This window comes from Glandiceps talaboti, chromosome 2, assembly GCF_964340395.1.
Source record: "Glandiceps talaboti chromosome 2, keGlaTala1.1, whole genome shotgun sequence".
Lineage (NCBI taxonomy): Eukaryota > Metazoa > Hemichordata > Enteropneusta > Spengelidae > Glandiceps > Glandiceps talaboti.
Genome location: NC_135550.1, coordinates 6,403,402 through 6,425,600, shown reverse-complemented (window position 1 = coordinate 6,425,600; position 22,199 = coordinate 6,403,402). Strand labels below are relative to the sequence as shown.

Here is a 22,199-nt window from a genome sequence, read left to right as displayed (position 1 = left end):
ACACCTGTGGTACATGGTACACATGAGTACTATTCCAAGCACAATAGATGAAGAATCCATGTTGTATTGGTTGTGTGAGGTACCATCCTCAGGTACCGTACTATCCTTACTATCCCTGTCGTGTGTACAGCTGTAACTGTATTGAAACCAGAGATTGTTTATGGAGGCTCAAATTGACAAAAAGCTAGACTCTAGACTCTACACTTTCACCACTCGATCGGTGCAGAGAGTTTCTTGGAATGATAACATCAAGGCATTTATTCTCTTAGTGTATATACGAAGAGAGTAAACATACAATACACAAAACATTGTAATATAGCCACTCTCGTACTCTCTCCTGTAGTCCAAAAATAGTAATGACAGCTCATTTGCATACGATTATTATGAGAGTCATCAGTACTTGCCAATGGTATACATGTAGGTTATTTGTTTGAAAAAATGCCCCAAACTTCCAAGCCATCCACCAAATCATCCTCAAGTCACCCAGAAATACTAGGTTTAAAAACCATGGATAAAATGAATATCAAAATATTACAACCAGAATGTGTTTGTGATGTGAGCGTTTTGTATTATAATATTTATACACAAAAGGAATTAAATATAAATATTTTGACAAAGAATATCATACAGAAAATTATCATATTATGAAAACAAACTTTATACATACATATGTAAAGAAATGTGTTAGGACTTGTTATGTGAGAGGTAGTTATACAAATGTCGACATCAGACCATGCATATGAAGTGTTCTGCAGACATCATGAAATAAAAAAATCCTTGAATTAATATTCTATTCATTTTGTTGCAACATTACCCACTCAATCAACTAACAGGAGTTTGCTCTAAGTTATTGATTACCTGGCATCTATCCAAATAAATGAAAATGTCACAAATTAAAGTGTCAATTATTTGACTTGTGGGTACACATATTTTTTTTGGTACATATACAATTGTAAATATTTTTTGACAAGGGCACACATGCACATCTTGCCTACTCCAAATGTCTTTTAAGACTAACTTACAATATTGAAATTTCAGGACATCAAGTCAGGGATTAAGTGTAACTAGCCTTTTTACGGCGCTGTTGAGATACATTGTTAGCTGGCCGTACCTCCCCAGCCATCGCATCAACAGCTTGTCATGACATGTACATGGTGCTGGATAACTACTTTTGGGGGATCTGGCTGCATTAACGGTTTGAAAACACAGTCAAGACATTTGGCTGTTGATGCAAGGGCCACGACCAGCCAACAATGTATCTCAACAGCATCATAAGCAGGCCAGGGATTAGCAGAGAAAATGAGACTGTTTTTGTAGCACAACTGAACTGAGGTTCAGTAGTGCTATAGGGGTCGCCCGGCGTCTGTCTGTCTGTGTGTGTGTGTGTGTGTGTGTGTGTGTGTGTGTGTGTGTGTGTGTGTGTGTGTGTGTGTGTGTGTGTGTGTGTGTGTGTGTGTGTGTGTGTGTGTGTGTGTGTGTGTGTGTGTGTGTGTGTGTGTGTGTAAACAATTTAAAGTCAAAAACCGCTGAACCGATTGCCATGATATTTGGTGGGTCCATTACCTTGGGTGTCTAGTTGGGAAATTGTTCAAATGAAAATGATCCCCTCAGAAATGTGCATTTTACATTTAGAAATGTGATTTGTTGTATTACAAAATGCTTTGACTTCAGCCTGGAAATGAAATATTCTTGTTTTATTGATGCAATGAAATCATTAAATCTTTTAGGGGCCACTTCAAATGTCAGTGTCAATGGTGTAAAGATTAACATCTGTTTAAGGTTGCTTGGCAACCTAGGCCTGTTTTTAGCACAGCTGAATTAAATGTTAGACACAATGATTAAAACAGGTTCATATAAATTCACAATCCTTAGGCATTCAAAAAAACAGTTTACACAAAGAATAAGAAGTCACACATTTTATGGGGAAAGAAAAATAGTCATATCAAGACCTCCATGATCATACTGTGTTTGGCAGGTTAAATTTCCTGCATGTACCGATTGTCATGATATTTGATGGGTGTATTACCTTGGGTGTCTAGTTGGGAAATTGTTCAATTCAAAATGATCTTATTACCGGTGTGTGATTTGGGTTGAAAAATGTAATTTTTGGTCAAAAAACTTACTCAAAAACTATTGGGCAGATCGGTCTGAAATTTGGTGGGAACATTCTTAGGGGTGTCTAAGCATTCAAAATATGTTTGCAAATGTGCCTAGCAACAAGACCACGCCCATAGCAATGGCCAATCGGTGGTGTATTTCACTAAGATAACTATGGGGATGGATAGACAATTGAATAAACATTTAAAAAATGTATGCTATTTGCCTAGCAACAAGACCACACCCATAGCAACAGCCAAATAATCATGTATATTGCAAAGATAACAATAGGAATTGATAGACAAATGAATAATCATTCAAAAAAATGTATGCAAATATGCCTAGCAACATGACTACGCCCATAGCAACAGCCAAGTGATCACATATATTGCAAAGATAACAGGGATAAATAGACAAATGTATGGATAATTATTCAGCAAATGAACACCTACATGTATACCTAGTATGGATCAGCATATGGGAAAACATTTTTAAAAACTGTACAGTTGTGCTACAACGCCATTGGCACTATTTTTCAATAGTGAGATATCTTGAAATTTGTCCAACATGGCACTGTAACAGGGTTATTTATTAATTGTTGATTTGTTCTGGCACCATTATAAGATCATATTAAAGATACGATATAGCTTTATTAGATTACTGTGTAGAAAATTAACAATTCTACTTGGGTATATAAGACAGTGTAATAAAGATATTAAAGAACACGGCAAAGAAATACATGTGTAGACTAAGGTGATAAGGGAAATGAAGATCCATTCTATCTTTCAATTGTGACATGTTTTATGGAAGAACAAAAACACAAGCTGTAGGTTACCTGACTGAATTACCATAAGAGTAATACCTGAGTTTCAAATTACTAACAATATTAAAGATTGCTGTACACTATAGGCTTCACAATTTGGCTATCAAATAACCAGTTGCCACTAAGCCTCAGTGATCATTATTACGCTGCTAATGTAATAGCTAAACCCTTACAGTACATCTTCAACCTTTCTTTTTCCTGTGGTGACGTCCCCAATGCCCTCAAAATTGCAAAAGTGAAACCATTATTTAAACAGGGATCAGAACAAATTCCTGGCAATTATCGGCCAATTTCAATCCTTCCAATTTTAAGCAAAGTTTTAGAAAGACTAGTCGACAACCGTTTACGATCATTCATCACACATAACACAATACTATATGAGCATCAATATGGTTTCCGAGAAAAATATAGTACAAAATTGTCTGTTATAAACTTAGTGAATCATCTTGTTAAACAGATAGACGAAGGGAGGGTTACCCTTGGCATTTTCATTGACTTCTCAAAGGCCTTTGATACCATCAATCACAATATTTTATTATCTAAACTTGCACATTATGGAATTCGAGGTTTACCCCTTTTGTGGTTTCGGGATTACCTCCGAAATCGACAGCAATATGTTTGTTCTAATGGTGTTAACTCTACCTATTCTCCAATAACATGCGGAGTCCCACAGGGTTCTGTCTTGGGACCAACACTATTTTTATTATATATCAATGACCTGCCACTTTCATCGTCATATTTTGATTTCAGATTGTTTGCAGACGATTCGAACCTTTTTCACACTTTTCCCACAAAGTTCAACAATATTGACCTGTCCATAGTAAACCACGAGTTTCATAATGTGACGGCTTGGTGTACTGCAAACAAGCTCACAATAAATGAGTCTAAAACAAAGTACATTCTTATGAGAAGTCGTAGGTTTTCACCCAGTGTCAGTGGAACTCTTTATGTAAATAGGAATGCTATTGAGCAAGTTAATTATGCGTCGTTTGTTGGTATTGTCATTGATGAACATCTGCTTTGGAAGGAACACATTTGTCATGTAAATAATATTATAAGAAGAAAAATAGGCGCCATTTTCAAACTGAGGGAATTCGTACCGAAACATGTACTTACTTTTCTCTACACCACTTTCATCCAACCTCATATATCCTATGGGTTAGAAGTCTGGGGAAATACTTTTCATTCATATTTAGATTGTATTTTATTATCCCAGAAAATGGCTATGCGTGCTATTTCGCATAGCCATTTTCGGGAACATTCTTCTCCTCTTTTCAACCAGTTAGAAATTCTCGACGTTTTTAAGTTACACAAGTATTTAGTAGGGGTTTTTGTTTACGACTTAATACACAATAATTTACCACACTCTATAACCGATTATTGCACACTGTTGACTTATGAATACAATACACGACAGAAGGCTCAGGGCAATTTATGTATTCCTCCAGTGAAGACATCAGTTGGACAACAATCAATATCATATACAGGTGCAACTACATGGAACGACATCAAATACAATATCAGGAAGGAACCAACACGACATAGTTTCAAGCGGTCACTTAAAATAGATTTACTAAAAGAATATATAGCATAGTTGGCATTCTTTACCGAACTTTCTTCTCATCACTTTTAAAATGACTTGGATTGGGATGGGGGTTGGGGGGAGGGGCAAGTGCGTTTAGTAACACCCGTGAATGTTTAACCATTAACCATTAATGTAAGGGGTCAGACTTGATTAGCAAAGCTATTTTCTGACTCCTATTGCCTGTATAAATTGTGTATAAATATTTTTTTCCCAAGTGATCTGTAATTATTTCTTGTACAGGTAATAAAAATCAATCAATCAATCAATCAATCAATCAATTATGTGAAAAGTTTATAGAAACATTGAATAAATAGTTTACTAGAATAATAACATTGGTATAATATAATTTAATAGTATATCTTAGTTAGTATTATTGTTTTTTTCAAAGAGAGATCAACACATAATGCGATACTCACTACCCAAATGTAGTTGTGTCAAGTGATGTGGGCATTGTGACTAACAACTACCCGCAATAGTCAAAATCCCAACCCATCTTGTACTTCAGGCTAGCGCAACCTAGGTGAGGTATAGAAACCATTACTTCCTACCTCTGCATTTTACAAGGTCTCAACTACATACCACATACATGACATAAGCATGAGAGTTTATTCCACAGAATAGTTTGCTTAGTTTCACGAAAGCAAGAAATGTGATAAATTGAATGTTTTTTGCATAAACTGCAGTCTCAATAAATAACAGCTCTCATACTGTGTGAGTGTAAAACTATCCATAGCTGTTATTACAATGTAATGGGTCCATAAAAAGGAATAATGAAATAATTCATTCTCATTTTTACAACTTGATAACTTTCCCTCATTTTTCAAAACACTACCATAGTTAACACTACTTACACAGCTTGTCAATATGACAAAAGCAAAGAAATCCTGTCATATTGTATAGTCATTCCCTTAGTGATAATCACGTCCTACCAGGTACCTATTTATTTGGCTCCAGTAGTTTTGTATGACAGTTTCAAAGAATGTCGTATTTTCATCTTTTCAACACACAAACACATTCTGTATGTTGACTCCTGGGGTAAAGATTTATGTGAGCTGACATACATATCCATTTGATGACACAGACCTATATTTCAAGTAGCTACTTTATATTTTGAATATTATCAGTTGAGTATGACGCAAATGTAAATGCAAAAACAATATGTAAATCTGGCTGACAGCCAAAGCTAGTTAGTACAGCGCGTTTCAAGTTACCATTCACTGGCTCTGTTTGATACAACCATGCAGAAACCATTAACAGACTATTCTAGACTAGCAGGACAGCAGCGTTGCAATTTCTTTCGATTTAAATATTTGACCATTTAAATACTACAACTAGATGCAGACATGCAGGTACAAATGTTTTAACGTCTGCATGGTGGCACGTCAGTTTATTTCACTTCGACAAAATGTAGCAAGAAACTGTATTCATTCAATCTTGATATCTTAAAATGTAGCATGTGCAGTTTCTTATTGGTTTCTGTGTATTTGTATCAAGCAGAGCTGGTGAACGGGAACTTGAAACTGTTTGTATATGTCATTCTGACATGTTATAGGCAGTGGTACCCTCCCCCTTCCCCAATGTTTTCTGAGTACGATATCTTGCCATGCACCCAACCTAGTTCGTAGGTGTCACAACATCTAAACTGAAAAGAGTCTTCATTGTTTGCATTCCTCAGTCACTGATATGACAGTTACATGTATTTGGAGCACAAACAATAACAAATCTATGTGGGTACGTAACAAATGTATATCATACTATATTTTGCAAATTTGGCAAAGCAGCTAAATCGAGTGTGTGAAAATCACAACATTCAGGTAACTAAATGAGATGTGGTGAAGCAGAATTCAGTTAGTTTTCATATGATAATCATTAGATACTGTAAATGGTGAGGTCATTGACCGCCTTGAATGAATACCTTGACATGGGGGTCATCATGATGGCATCCATTCTTCGTCAGTAAACATAATGCAGGTGTAAACACTTCAATTTAGATGCCTTAGCCATATAAAAGAGGAATTTTGCCAATATTCTTATCTGCCCTACATACATGTACACTACAAAACTCAGACTAAGGCAGCTGTTTATCAATTTTTAATGAAACACGTGTAAGATAATATGTTATATGAATAGGAAATACAGCAAAGTGTGTTAGAATTGAGGTATAGCTTCTACTTATACCTAGGTTTGCCTCCCTCTGTGATGATGACTTGATGATATTCATTATATCACTGCACTCTCATATCTTATTTTATTATATATACACTCACACTCACATTCAAACCACGCCACAATAGTCACAACATGGTTGTGATCATGGCACTTTTGACCAGAATTTAAGTAACCCTAGAGCCCTAGGTTTGATAATGATATTGCCATGATTCCAGCCTCCATGATCACATGTGTATAAACTGAGTAAAACTTACTGTATAAATTGAAATGTAGGAAGGAATGATAGTCATTTATCAAAATTTATTTTGCTATCAACCAGTAATTATACCTTTTCATGACTGTCCATTTCCTTTTTCAGGTAGGAGCTCTACAAGCAAGTTTCCTTGCCAAGAGAGGGTTTAAAGTTGACCTTTTTGAAGCCAGGGAAGGTAAAGATTATTCTGATACTGTATGTATTATTATGTGACTTTATGTCATAAAAATTCGTATATCCATCCAACTGTATAAACTACAGCATATCAAATAACGACACACTTTTGTAACATATAAAAGTGGTGTTGAAGTGATTGGTGTATTGTGAAGTACTCCATTCCAATATAAGTGCAGAAAACAAAAAGTTTCAAATTGATAAAAGTATGGTGTTTGTTCACCTGTGATTTTGATAATCTTTTACATAAAGTATAAAGCAACCAAAGATAAAATTAAACTGATTGACTGGTATAAAACAATCAATTATACCATTGTATATCAATAGACTGTTACTCGTCAACAATGCTAGATAGGCAGTGATGTTGTTTCATTTTTGTGAGAAAAAAATTGTTTTGAAACTAGTGGGAACTTGGTAATCTCCCGCTGTGACCATTCAAACATAAAAATCAAATTTGTGTTATATTACTGGTAGTTTGAAGCCATTGTACTGTGTTGTCCAGACCTATACATATACTTAATTCAAAAGACTAAGGATATTATAGGTCGTTACTCAGAGTTTCACACTTCCTCAGCGATCATCAGACGACTGATAAAATTGGGATTCTCTATAGTGGTCTTAGCCGAGGTTTACTTCTATAGTTGTACTTCTTTGAGCAGGGAGACACTCAAAAGATTTTCACTTAGCAAGATGATATTTTAAGACAATTCCTTGATGTGATTTAATCATAAGATTTTCTTACTACTGTTATAGATATAAGGACAGCAGAAGTAGTGAAGGGAAGGAGTATTAATTTAGCATTATCAGTACGTGGAAGGACAGCTCTCAATCATGTTGGCGTGGAAGAAAAGGTATAATACACTTAGTAACTATCAGATGATTCATCTCTTTTGGTAAACCATAGTGTCGCATTGAACTTTTGTTCCAACCACAAGCTTGAAAATTGTACCTGAAATGTTTGACTGCACACTTCAGTGCTTTGTCAACAGATTGACCCACTATTCAGATCACATGACCTTATGAACAAGTAATAAGTGAGCCTAAAAGAAAGAAGTTTGTATCACTTTCCATCTCTGCTCAATGATAGTTTAAGTGCCTGGATATAAATGGCTTCCTTCGCTATCAGGCTGCTCTTCAAATTTTGTTGGATATGAGAATCAGAGATTTCACATAAAATTTGAGATAAACTGTGGAATCACACAAAACTCCAATATATTGTATCATCTGACATCCAGCAAGTACGATACAAGTCAGAGTGCTAACATGTGTCTGTACTATTGCTAGACTAAGTTTACAAATTAAAACCTAATGCTTTGTTCGTTACCGTTTCTTTGTCCTTAAAGTAGAGAGAGAGAGAGAGAGAGAGAGAGGGAGAGAGTGAGAGAGAGAGAGAGAGAGAGAGAGAGTGAGAGTGAGAGAGAGAGAGAGAGAGAGAGAGGGGATAGATATAGATAGATAGATAGATAGATAGATAGATTGGTAAATTTGGTAATGATTCTAAAAGGATTAGCCAGCAAATTGTGAATGTGTCATAATTACGTAAGTTGCCTTAGTAACATGACCACACCCTTAGCAACAGTCAAATGATAGGGGTTTATTGCAAATACATCAACAGGGATGGGTAGGCAATGGAATAAAAAATTTAAAAGAAATATGCAAATATCCTTAGCAACAAGACCACGCCCATTGCAACAGGTAAATTATGGCATATAATGGCAATATAACACTTGTAAAGCAAAAGCAAATGAATAAGCATTCCAAAAATGTATGCAGATAAACCTAGCAACAAGACCACACCCATAACAACAGTTAAACGATGGCATATATTGCAGATATAAAAATGTATTGAAATATGTCTTACAACAAGACCACATAATCATAATAGAAAAATAAAGTTTACTCTCAACAGTTGTGCTACAACGCCATTGGTGCTTTATTCAATTCAACGGGGTAGACATTTACATGTACTTTAATAGTAGTCATAGCTGATTTCTAAGAACAAAAAGACATAGATGTTAATTACATTTTTACAAATCGACACTCTAAACCAGTTCCCAAATTTCATCATATCATTTTCTCCCTCCTCTCCAAGGTCGCGTCGGAAGGTATTCGCATGGATGCAAGACGCATTCACAATCCCGATGGTTCTTTGTATTCTGTTCCGTATGGCAAGGCTGGACAGGTAGGTTCTGGTCTAATAAACATGTTTATGAAATTTAATACACATGTTCCACTTCCCTGCGAGGTGTTATGGATAAACTAAAGATCTCGACAGTATTTTCCCAATGTTGGTAATTGAAGTCAAGTAAACCAGAACTAACTGCAGGCAAGGGAAATAGGCATGCTGTCTTGTTTATTTGCCATTAAAGGTGATTCAAATTGCCCCATACCACAATCTTGAAAACTGTTCTAGTTATTGTCTCTTAACTTAGTATATCCAAGCTATCTACTATTCGTAATGTGTGACAGAAGGTGTCCTTGTCATAATATTAGTTACAATATGTATTCATTTGATTTCAGTACCTATTGTCCATTGACAGAAGAAAACTGAATGAAACTCTCCTTGATGGTAAGGACAGATTTTGTCTAGACATGTGATTTATGATACTTATTTTAAATATCATTTATCACTTATAAACAGCAGCAGAACAGAACGATGGGATTTTGCTAAACACTGCGATCATGTGAGATTTCATGGTCATACAAGATTTCACTTATTAGTAAAGTTATATTAATTTTAAAAATGCCAGATGTCATAGAAAAGAACAAAACTTTGTCAATGTAGCTGTTAGACTGCAATTCTTTACAAAATGAATGAGATGTGACATCATTTGATATTTGAACAGAATGTCATTAGACGGAACTTCCAACTACACGTGACTTTGATTTCATATCATATTTGAAGTTACTTAGTATGTGAAACTTGAAAAATTAAAAAAAAAAAGATATTATTAAGTCTAGTTACACTGCATTTCATTCACATATTTGGCTAAATTGATGTTATATTTTGTTTCATTACTTGAACAGTTGCTGAACAGAATGACGTTACACTTCACTTCCATCACAAAGTAACTAGATGTGACTTTGATACGAATGAAATGACCTTTGATGGGTAAGTAACCAGATGCAAAATGTAATATGTAAGATCCTTTATAGTTTAATTATATATTCATTACAATCATTTCCACCGTATATTTAAATTCATTTCTCTAGCACAGAATTCTGTTTTTACCACAACCAACAGCGATAGTTTATGCTATTTGAGTGTGATGACATTATCGCATCCTCACTTCACTTACATTCAAACAGGAAGTTGAGTTTGCAGTAAACTGAACAAAGTAACCAATGACAACCACCTGTCAGTGTGTGTGATGGATTACTACTGACATGCGCTGTTCACTCTTTCCCCAGCAGCAGATTTCACTAGATATTCGATAGAATTTGTCCATTTTACTATACGTTAGAAAGAGATCGTAGAGAACGACTACATTTATAGTAACTAGACTAGATTCTTTGATGCTATAGGTAGATTTCAATGTCAAGGAAATAGTCAATCCCCTCCTACCCAACCCCACCCCCATCCCATCCCTACATAATAGTTGTTTAGACCCATACATATAGTTTCTCTGTGAAACATTGATATTATGCGTTCAAGTATCTTTCAGTTTTAATCCTACCAAACAGAGATTATGCTAATTTGTGACCTTCCAGGTCCATGTCGGATTAGGATTATAATTTGGGAGAGAAGCACAGTTGTTTGGCAGCGCTATGGAAAAAGTTATTCCAGAGCAAAAAGAGCAATTCTATTTAAACCCCATGAAACTACTGATAAGATAGTAGTCCATGTACTCTAAGACCATGAGATTCTGACACTGGGGTTTAAATTGAGACTCAGTTGACCCAGTGTTTTGTATTCATTTTTCCTTTCAATCTCAAAATTGACTACATTTCACATTGCAAACGTATACCCACATTATTTTATTTCGAACATATTGCAGACCAGATGGTAAGGAAGTCAAGGTCAAACCTGATTTGATTTGCGGATGTGATGGTGCCTTCTCATCCATAAGAAAACAACTGATGAGAACAGTGTGTCTTAACTACAGCCAGACATATATCCCACATGGCTATATGGAGCTGACTATACCACCAAAGGATGGAGAGGTGAGTGTAACTTGTTGATCTCACACAAAAAGATCTGTTTGTGTCTGCCAGGAAGTACATGGTTCATGTTCACATTACAGCTGAAACAGGGAGTGTACGCTTGCCACAAGACTGTACATAAACATATGTATCTAATGATCAATACTCAGACCTTTTGGTCAGTTGAGATTGTTTTGTTTTACTCACTAGATATGAACACTTTTATTACTCGCTGTGTTCAGTAGTAAAAGTGTTATCTATCAAGTAAAACAACAACCTTAACGTATAAAATGTTTGACTTTGATCATAAATATATATATATGTTACATATAGTCTGGCAATCACTGCCTGTTTTAGCTGTAAGTGCTGTTACTTCAAAATAGATTGGGACGCATCAGCCATGCAGTACATTGTATACTAGCCTGGCATATAGTTGGGCAGTTTTACAGGTACTGATAATACAATCAGGATTTACGCCAACTTACGATATGTGATGAAAGCTTGTATTCTGAGTGTAAGAGTTGAATATCAGTACTTCCTTGATATTAGCCTTGTGAATATATAGGGCTTACATTATTGAAACATGTTAATTCTTGAGATAAAAGCAAACAATAACACATGCTAAATTTGTAGATATGTATACATTTTGAATTTTAGCTTACACCCTAGTTTTAGTATGATACCAGAACTAATATCTGTTTATAGTAGTTGACAAAGTGTATTGCATTTGAATAAACTGACATCAGTCAGTACATGTATGAGAAGTCAAATAGTAGAAGTGTGTCAGATCAAGCCCTTTCCTCACACCAGTCGATCAAATGTCTGTCTCTGTCTGTCTGTCTGTCTGTCTGTCTGTCTGTCTGTCTGTCTGTCTGTCTGTCTGTCTGTCTGTCACTGTCTGTCACTGTGTGTATGTCAGTCTACCTGTGACTATGTATGTATTTATGTATGTGTGTGGTTGTGTGCGTGCGTGCGTGCATGCTTTCAACATGGTGTATATCCATACATAATCTTAGCTTTATTGTTCCATGATGCCCATGTTTCAACATGATGTATATTCTCAAAAAGCTAAACTCAGGTGAGTGAGGGTAAGGATTTATTGATAGATACATAAAGTTTTTAGAAGATATAACATTGACTGCAGTGTGCCATCAAAAAGTATCAGTGGCTGTTATAAATATCTAGATGTGATTGCATTATCTTTTTGTACATGAGTAATACTACCAGTCACACTAAAACTTACCATGTACCTGCAGATATTGATTATTGCAATTATTACTTGATTCCTTTTCAGTTTGCAATGGATATCAACTTCCTGCATATTTGGCCAAGAGATGAGTTCATGATGATAGCCCTACCCAATGCAGACAAAACATTCACCTGTACACTATTTATGCCATTTGATGTCTATGAGCAAATGAAATCAGAAGACGATGTAATGGAGTTCTTTAGGACCTATTATCATGACTCCATTCCATTGATTGGAGAAGAGGACATCAAACAAACAGTTGTTGGCAGCACTCCATTTCCATTGATATCAATCAAGGTTAGGATGTAAATATTCAAGTGTCATAATTTAAGCTGCAGGTTTATAAGTTTTTCACTCAAATGAAAATACTTAAATAAAACCACATTCCAGTATAATGTCAATGTTGATGCATGACTTCTATAACATTACGATTGTCTTCTGGCATTGTTAGAACAGTTGATTTCATAGTTGGAGTTTGCTGAACATTTTTTGATATGTATAATACTGTAATTTATATCATCAGATCATTTATGAGTTACCGGGTATATCTTAATACCAGGTTTGAGTTCAGTCAATTGCAAGTAGTGCTTAAGTGTGCTTCAGTAGGTACAATAATGTGAGTACCTTATAACTATGCAGTAAAAACTATTCCTAAAGACATATAAACTCAGTTTGTGACCCTTTCAACATATAAAATGAAACATCCTGCAATTTATCCACCTTTTATCAATGTTTGCCATACATGTGACCCATCTGACCATCACGTGTGTCCAGAGTGGTAGTACAAAACAAAACAAAAACATTTTTGAATTTCTAAAAACTCCAGAGAAGATACCAATGTGGACCTATTAGGCTAGGTCACAGGTGAAATATTGTCTGATACTCACCATATTTACAAAACCTCTGTCCTGTGTAAGTGTTATTATGGATGGATGGAAAAGTGAGCTCAAAATATGATTTCTTGTGAACAGTGATATTTGAATGTATACTTGTTATTGCACTTTATAATCACAAGTGGTTAAATTGTCCTAAGAACAGTTTTAAAGTCCTCAGAACCTGTAACTAAAGCTCTTTTTTGTCATAATTTTTGTTCTATATTTTTAGTGTTCTCCATATCACAAAGGAAGCAGTGCAGTTATCATGGGAGATGCAGCACATGCTATGGTTCCATTCTATGGACAAGGAATGAATTGTGTAAGTTATCTCACAGCAAATACTTAGTACCGTTGTTCTAACTTTATCCCAAACCTATCCAAGAGCACTGATCACTAACCTAACCCAGACCCTGTAGCTGTCTAAGGATGGGACTAGCGATGAAGTTGATTGTAGCTTAAGTTTCATTTCTATATGCTTTAAAGGGGATCAAAAAATGTCATATTTAGTAATCTTACAGGATGTGACTTCTATGAAATAGCACACATCCCATTTATCTATCTATGATAGACAGTGAACATAGAGTTATGAAAATTGGCAACCCTGGCTTAGGAGAGACCAATTGTCGTTTTTTCTCTTTTTTGTTCCCTGAGTGCCTTGTTCCTACATCTCACACACAACATAGAAGTTCACATTCAAATCTTGAGTGCTGAGTGGAATTACTCAACCAATGAGAATGCATCTTATGCAGAAACTTACGTGTAAAGTACCTCAGAATGCTCTGTTCAAAAATACTTAAACCCAGACAACAATGTTATCGTTTGGTGGTTCTCTTTCAATTTCAATTTCAATTGTCAAGAGTTATATTGTAAGACGGATTTTGTATGGCTACATGTAAGTACTGGATGTGAACATGAACTCCTATGGTATTGAGTCAGACGTAAGAACAAGGCGCTGCTGACTCATGGAACAAAAAAGTATGTAGGAAACAGGTAAATAAAGAAATCGCACCAAGTTCACTACATCAGATTTTAATCAGTGTGAGGAGAGACCTGATATATGCTGAGATGAGGCATCATGGGAAATAAACAAAGCTAGGAGCATCAAACGTCTTGAAACAATAGCCAATTAAACAATGAGCTTGAATGCTACTAATGTGTACATTTCTGTCACTCTCATGATTATCAGTATCTTCATTTCATTTCATCTTATAGGGGTTTGAAGACTGTATTGTGTTTGAGGAGTTGATGGAAAAGCACAATAACGATTTATGTAAGTTGTGTTTTAGCCATGATCTAGTGAGACACAAATTATTACCATGGCAACTATTATAGCAGACAGGTAGTGGTGATATATTGTTTGATCTGTTACTATTTGAAATACAAAAGTTCCAGTTCCAAAAGTTCAATCTCATCAGCACTCCGATGTGTCCTTTAGCGATATTTTTTAGCACAACTGAACTGAACTGATAAGGTTCTGAGTAGTGCTATAGGCATCGCTAAGTGTGTCTGTCTGTCTGTCTGTCTGTCTGTCTGTCTGTCTGTCTGTTTAAACAACTTAAAGTAAAAAACCACCAGACCAATTGCCATGATATTTGGTGGGTATATTACCTTGGGCGTCTAGTTGGGAATCAAAATGATCTTACCACTGGTATGTGATAATTCTCACTGACACTGTACAAATAAAACAGATCATATAGACAATATGCTGGCTGTGAAGTTTGTATGTGTACACTTTAATATTTGAAAGATAATGCAAACACTGCTTTGGCCTTGAATCTAATTGCTATCATATTTATAGAGTGGGGAGTATCCATCTGTTGATAATTCTCACTGACACTGTACAAAGAAAGCAGTTCATTAGACAATATGCTGGCTGTGAAGTTTGTATGTGTACATTGTAATATTTGAAAGATAATAAACACTGCTATGGCCTTGAATCTAATTGCTATCATGTTTATAGAGTGAGGAGTAATCAGTTGATAAATCTCACTGACACTACAAAGAAAGCAGGTCATATAGACAATATGCAGAACTGTGTAAATGTAGCTGTATAGATTGGTTTGCTTTCCACCCTCTTTGAAGTCTATGTTTGATACATGCACTCTGTGTCGTGAAGTTTGTATGTGTACAATGTAGTATTTGAAAAGACAATGCAAACACTGTTATGGCCTTAAATCTATGTTATGGTGGTCTGAGTCTTTGCTATCATGTTCAACAGACCATAGAAAGACAAGAAGAATGTAATGGCTTTCCATCTCTTTTATGGGATCTTTCCATCTTTAATTTTCAGGGGACTTATTCCATCTGTATTCTGGAGGTCTTTTCCTCACTATTCTTGGGTCTTTTTTCATATTTCCCAGGATAGCAGTGATATCAGACAAACGTTAAACAAACATTGTGTTCTGAGTCACATATATTTTTGTGTTGACTTGTTGTGACATGCAAATTGGCCCTTTTATACTTTATCACTTTCTTCGTTTATACTCTGCAAAAGACAGGATAAAAAACACACCATATAAACGCTATCATTTGTATAGCCTGATGTCCATATTGTGTACTATTGCTTTGTGTTAGAAGAGAAAGGGGCTTTGACTAATGAGGATAAAAATAGAATAAATTTGCTATCAGAAAAAAGCCTGGTTTCCCATTATTTTGCAACCTCCATTACTAGTATTTCATTTCCTGTACACAATTAGAACTGTTAGAAGTGCTCTTAATCTCTTTAAAATATTCAACGTGATATTTTGGAGCTGAATATTACAATATAATCATAATAACTGAAACTTAACATTTCATCACTGCCCAAGATAACAAATACACAAAAAATGTAACTGGTTGGTATCAACAAAATTAAACTATATAAGGTTGTCTGAACAGTGTAACTTTCAGACTTCTCACAGAGCGTCCTTGATATTAAAGTGGCCACATGGATGAGAATTGGTTATTTATTTTATAAAATAGTTTTATCATGGCTTTCTACTTGAAAAAATAATGTGAAACAACATATGCCAAGTCAATAAATTGCAAAAGATTAATAAATGTGTCAAATGTTTGTTATTGTTCGTACAAACTGGTTGGAAAATAATTCTATACCCTCTGTTGTTCTTACAGCAAAGGTGTTGCCTGAGTATTCAAGAATCCGTAACCCAGATGCTGAAGCCATGTGTGACTTGGCCATGTACAATTACATTGAGGTAGGTTGCTATTAGCCCATCTCAAGTTATTAGTACGGTAAAGAAGGATGGGAAAGGGGAAATTTGTAACAAATGAATGCTACTATCACCCTAAATACCCTGTATTCCAGGTACTCACATTGTAGCCAGTTTCAAAAGAAGTGTCCTGTGACGGCACCCTAGATAATGGACAATGAGGGTTAATATTTTCAACATGCAAATACATGGGAGTACATTTGTGTACATGAAGAGGTAAAAACATATGTCAAAAAGAGCAAGAGTTTCTGAAAAAAATTCAGCATTGAAAAGAAAGGAAGCAGAACTCTTTCAATTAGATGAGAATTCCATTGATTTGTGTTGGCATGAGTACTCAGAAGACAATTTTCAATGTATACTATGTAGCACTCTTTAATTCAGGTCCTCGCTTCCATCTGCTTGTAAGCAGCGCCCCCAGTGGCCAAAATTACCATTTATTTTTCAGTAACTGGTGCATTCTTGTCAGCTTTAGGAGTAAAAATTGAACACAAAGCCCACCAGATTTAAACCGAATGCCTTCCGTAAGGGTTGTCTTACAATTTCATGATTTATGCAAGAAATGTAGCTCTACATCTGTGATTTTTTCAAGTCCCAGTGAAAGTTAGTTGTCCAAAACTTTGTTCAAATGCCAGGAAAGCTTGCCATCCTCGACTGCACTCAGCGTTCGTGATCCCCTACATACCCGGAATATGTACACCCGTTTCCATGGCAAATAATAAACTGTAAAATTGAAACCCGCATAACATTGCTATTACGCATCAGAAAGTTTACAAGATACTGCATGATACGCATAATAACAGTTGAACAACTTTAGTAATATGAAGTGATATAGTATTATTGCCCCACTTCGTCCCTGGGTAAATTTTTGTTTCAATCGAGATTGACAGACGCACCATCTGCTCCAAATTGTATACATGCGTGAAAGGTGTGAAGTGAGCAGAAGATCGTGACTACATTTTTGCAATAAAGCTTACAGATGATGTGTATTTTCAGTGCTCACCTCCTTGCTTTGATGTACTAATAATCTTCAGATTCAATGAAAATATCAATACAAACACTTGAAACCCCTGAAAACATAGTCTTTCTCAGTTTAGAACAACAGCGTGTATATCCGTACCTTAGCTTCCTGGTTTATCTTACATTGACGTTGGTGGCGCACTTTTGAAATGAAGCGCATGTGCGACCAGACAATCGATCAATTAATTACGCAAATTGCTCATTAATATTCATGGCATTTTTACCCAAACCTAATCAGGTCTTGCCATTACCCTACAGAATACGTCTTCAAAATTTTGTTTGAATTGATCCAGCCGTTTTGGAGAAAACGGTGATATAGACACACACACACACACACACACACACACACACACACACACACACACACACACACACACACACACACACACACACACACACACACAGACTTTCACCCACTAATACATACATCGCTTCCTTACGGAAGAAAAAATGAGTGACACATATAGAATCCTGACTTTAGTTGAAAGGCAGCTGTGATACAACTCTTTTTACTGTATAGCTTATTCATAAATTGCTGAAATCTTTTTTATCTATATCACTTTGTCATAGACACCTTTCCCCCAATGTTTTATTAACAGATGCGCTCCAAAGTGAATTCCCGATGGTTTCTCTTCCGTAAAAAAGTGGATAACCTTCTTCATTGGCTGATGCCTAAAACCTTTATTCCCCTGTACACAATGGTAACATTCTCCAGAATCCGATATCATGTTGTCATTAATAAATGGCACTTCCAAGAAAAGGTACATAGTACAGCAATTTACACAGGAAATAATAAGATGTGGTTTTAAACAATATTTTTTAAGTCAATTATACTGAAGGGATAGGATTGAAACAATTAGTGTGTGTGTCACAGAAGTCCATTTCTGTCGTGATGACTTGTATTTGTGATGCGTTCATTTTAAAATTAAACCAACGATGAGAATGTTGACCTTGATAAGAAATAAACATCTTAAAGGGGCACAAGCTGATAAGATTTTAGGATGTACTTTTTTATGCATATTAAAAGGTAGTCCCCGGTATTCTACTTTAACTGATGTACACTCAATTATGACTTGCAATTGACTGAACTCAAACCTGGTATTAAGCTTAGAATAACTCATAAACGATCCAATGATGTATTTTATCATAGGTATCAGAAATTGTTCAGGAAATCCCTACTATGCAGTCAAACTGTTCAATCAATGTCAGAAGACAATCATAATGTTATAGATAGAAGACATGCATCAATATTAATATTATACTGAAAGTGGTTATACATGTATTTATAAGTATTTCCACTTGAGTAGAAAGTTTATAAACTCAGCTTGTGCCACTTTAATAAAATCATGTAATACTTTTAATATATGCATTTAACATGATGTGTTTTACAATCTTTTCAACAGCTTGTGAATGGTGCCTTGATGATGATGCTGAGTGCGTCAGTAATGGGATTGGTGTACATGGCATCAAGGAAAGCCAGTCTGCACATGAATGGACATTTGAGTTGGAACAGACTAGTTGAACTTTACACCAGTGGTATCAATTTCTTTCGCTAAAATGTCAGAAATAGAATGATGAAAGTTACACATTATTATGAATTCAATGGAAAAGATGGGGTTTATGCAGGGTTGAACTACACGCGCAACAAGCTCGTTGAGGGCGCTATTCAAATATTTGCCAGTGTCAATGACACAAGCCACGTCAATGTATTTGTTGAGGGCGCTCTTCATATGATTGCTTCTCTACAACTTCCCATCCCATCTACTCCTCAAGGTTGCATCTAACATTAGGGCCTCTTACACCAATGATCCGTATTTACATATTTGATTTTCAAGAATATGATGAAAAATAGAGTTGTGCACTTCTGCAAGTTTATGTACCTTCCACAGCAAATTAGAAAGTGTCGGGTAATGTATGTGCAATTTTGAGATTTCTATGTTTAATCATTTTGATTTTAGTGGAGGGTTACCACAATCAAACAAGTTTGCATTTCTCTTTTATACTGCATTTAGATGTTATGCTATCTCTATTTGTGCACGTACCAGTATATATCATACTTTTTGAGGCATTTTAGCACATGTATACCAGTAGGTGTATTTTGGTTGAGGGATCCAAGTTTCCATAGTAATCTTCTAAAATTTTGATGTAAAACAAATAAAGTACATTAATGTCATGGCTACCTGTCGTAGACTGAAAGCATTTGCTGCCCCCAACACACCTGAAATAAAAATTAAGTTAATGACAAGAGATTGACTCTGACTTTGGAATGAGCAAACTGTGCTATATATCTCCCGCTGATTCAGTTATGGGGGCAGTAATGGTAGTGTCAGCCTTAGTTACATCAAGAAACACAAGGCTTACAGTCTGCTATAGTTGACTATTTGTGCAATCTACAGAATATGACAATGTTGTATATTGTTATCTTTATTGAAAAGTGGGATGTTTTTTCGTATATTAAATGCAGGAGCGCTTTATATTTCGGGGAAATTAAAGTATTTTTGGGGTGGGAAAAGTGGCAGCTAAGTTAATGTATTATCCATTTGATTACTTATTTCTGATGCAATGTCTTTCTTTTTTGGAATATTTTTATAAATATTAATCACTTTTCTGGGTATGTTCTGTAATATGTAATTATTGATTTCTTCAAACAATTTATCTATAATGTTGTTATTTGGAAGAGTAGTGTTTATGATGGGAGTATAAATAAATTTTGATAGGTATACACGCATTTACATAAATTTGTCTGGCAATGTATTCTATTGTGATTTTGATGTATAATGTTGAGTGATGTTTGCATAAAATGCCATCCTAAGTGGTGTGATGTATGTTAAATGTATATGTCGTATTATTATACCATGCTCGAGCCAAGTTGAACTAAATATGTGACATATATACTCTGGTCGTTCCATGTCATAATAGCACACGTCTATGTCACGACAATGCATGTCTACGTCACTGATTCGGCTGTATTGTAAAGGGTTTGAGAAAGTATGATGGAATGACCCAATCTCTCATTAAGCTCCACTGGCTGCCTGTCAGGGCAAGAGTTGATTTTAAAGCCTTTGTATATCCAGGATTCATTCACACGTACAAACAATTCTCGGTACAATTTACGCAACGACTGTAGTCAAAATCTTGTTGTACCTCGATCATATAATACACTAAATGACACAGCGCTTACCATTTGTGGACCAAAGCTATGGAACTCAATTCCTGGAGAACTAAATGCTGATCACTGATGTTGAACTTTTTAAATGCAAACTTAAAACACATCTGTTTAAACAATATTATAAACTGTATTGATGTATTACCACGTGTCTTTTACTAAGTAGTCATTTTCCCCTTTTTGTAATTATTGTAACCATTTTGTTGTTTTTAGCTTTATTATATTGTTTTACCATGCTTTTAAATCTATTTTATGTACAGCGCTTTTGAATATTAATAAATAGAAAATAAATAAACTTTATTCAAAATCTGAGTCAAAACTTTCAATATTGCCATTACTTTCCCGATTATTCTTTGATATTACTGCCGCTGGTATAAATTAAAGTATAATTATGTTATTCTCGAATATTTTTCTTCATTCAGACAAAAAATACTTGTGACCTAAGGGTTGTTACGTAGTGACAAAGGCCCCTTAGGTTACTCATATTTTCTTTGGCTGAATGAAGAAGTATATTGGGGAATAATATCTAAATTATGGAAATAAAAATGTTCAACTTTTGCTACTGATAGGCTAATTAGAAAGGGGAACGCTACTCCAGGAAACACCAATAAAGGCATTTTCATGAACTATGGGTTCTGGAGAGTCATTTCATGATGTCACATCACCTACATTTAGGCTCTAGCAATTAAATTCTTTGTTTGCCGTCCTTGAATTTCACAAAAACCTGCCAGGCAGACAGGGGAAAAAAACCAAATGCAGACAAAAACCCACATTGCTAGCATGTCATGTCAAAATTCACTTTTCTGTTGATTCATTTTCTGTGCGTGCCTAAATCTGCTACACTGGTGAAATACAAATGTCAAAATTCCAAAGTTTGATTGACACAGACAACTATTTAGAAATATTTGTAGTTATTCTGAAGATATTTGAACACTCTTTCCATTTACAATAATATGAAATATGGCCTTGCACAGAAATTTCAAGTAAAATGAAATGTGGTGTTTTTTTATAAATGTATAGACAAACCTACCTGCACATGGATGGCAAGCAAAGAATTTAACTGATGATGCCTTACTGGCACAATTTCAGAGAAATGTTAAGTTGACTCATAATTTATGGAAATGTCTCTATTTTGTAGAGTGGTGTTCCCCTTTAAGGAAACACATAACTATTCTAAGTGAAAATTAAGGGAAACAATGATGGGTCTCGCACATACTTTTGAAATAGAGGTCAAATTGATATCAAAAGTAAACTATTTTGGAATTAAAAATGAACATTGAGTACTAGTGTTAATGGGGAAATAAATATAAAAGATTTTCTATTGAAAACCTCCAAATTGTTTTAATTATTTTTTAAAAAATGACCAGGATGAAACTTTAAATGGCAAAGTTTGGAAAGATTTGAAGAACTTTGATTGTTAGGCAAATTGTCCCCAAAGC

General features: G+C 35.2%; 1 protein-coding gene across 1 annotated transcript in view; it reads left to right on the top strand.

Annotated features, from left to right (window-relative positions):
- LOC144451994 (kynurenine 3-monooxygenase-like) overlaps positions 1 to 20,200 on the top strand; it is a 20,444-nt gene extending 244 nt beyond the window's left edge. Inside the window, exons 2-13 of the mRNA XM_078142958.1 lie at positions 7,033 to 7,102; positions 7,855 to 7,952; positions 9,194 to 9,283; positions 9,622 to 9,670; positions 10,129 to 10,213; positions 11,100 to 11,265; positions 12,539 to 12,790; positions 13,598 to 13,687; positions 14,581 to 14,638; positions 16,480 to 16,562; positions 18,194 to 18,355; positions 18,998 to 20,200. Of these exons, the coding sequence (XP_077999084.1) occupies positions 7,033 to 7,102; positions 7,855 to 7,952; positions 9,194 to 9,283; positions 9,622 to 9,670; positions 10,129 to 10,213; positions 11,100 to 11,265; positions 12,539 to 12,790; positions 13,598 to 13,687; positions 14,581 to 14,638; positions 16,480 to 16,562; positions 18,194 to 18,355; positions 18,998 to 19,150 (1,356 nt within the window). The 3' untranslated portion in view covers positions 19,151 to 20,200. The remainder of the gene's footprint in view (positions 1 to 7,032; positions 7,103 to 7,854; positions 7,953 to 9,193; positions 9,284 to 9,621; positions 9,671 to 10,128; positions 10,214 to 11,099; positions 11,266 to 12,538; positions 12,791 to 13,597; positions 13,688 to 14,580; positions 14,639 to 16,479; positions 16,563 to 18,193; positions 18,356 to 18,997) is intronic.
- The last annotated feature ends 1,999 nt before the right edge of the window (positions 20,201 to 22,199 follow it).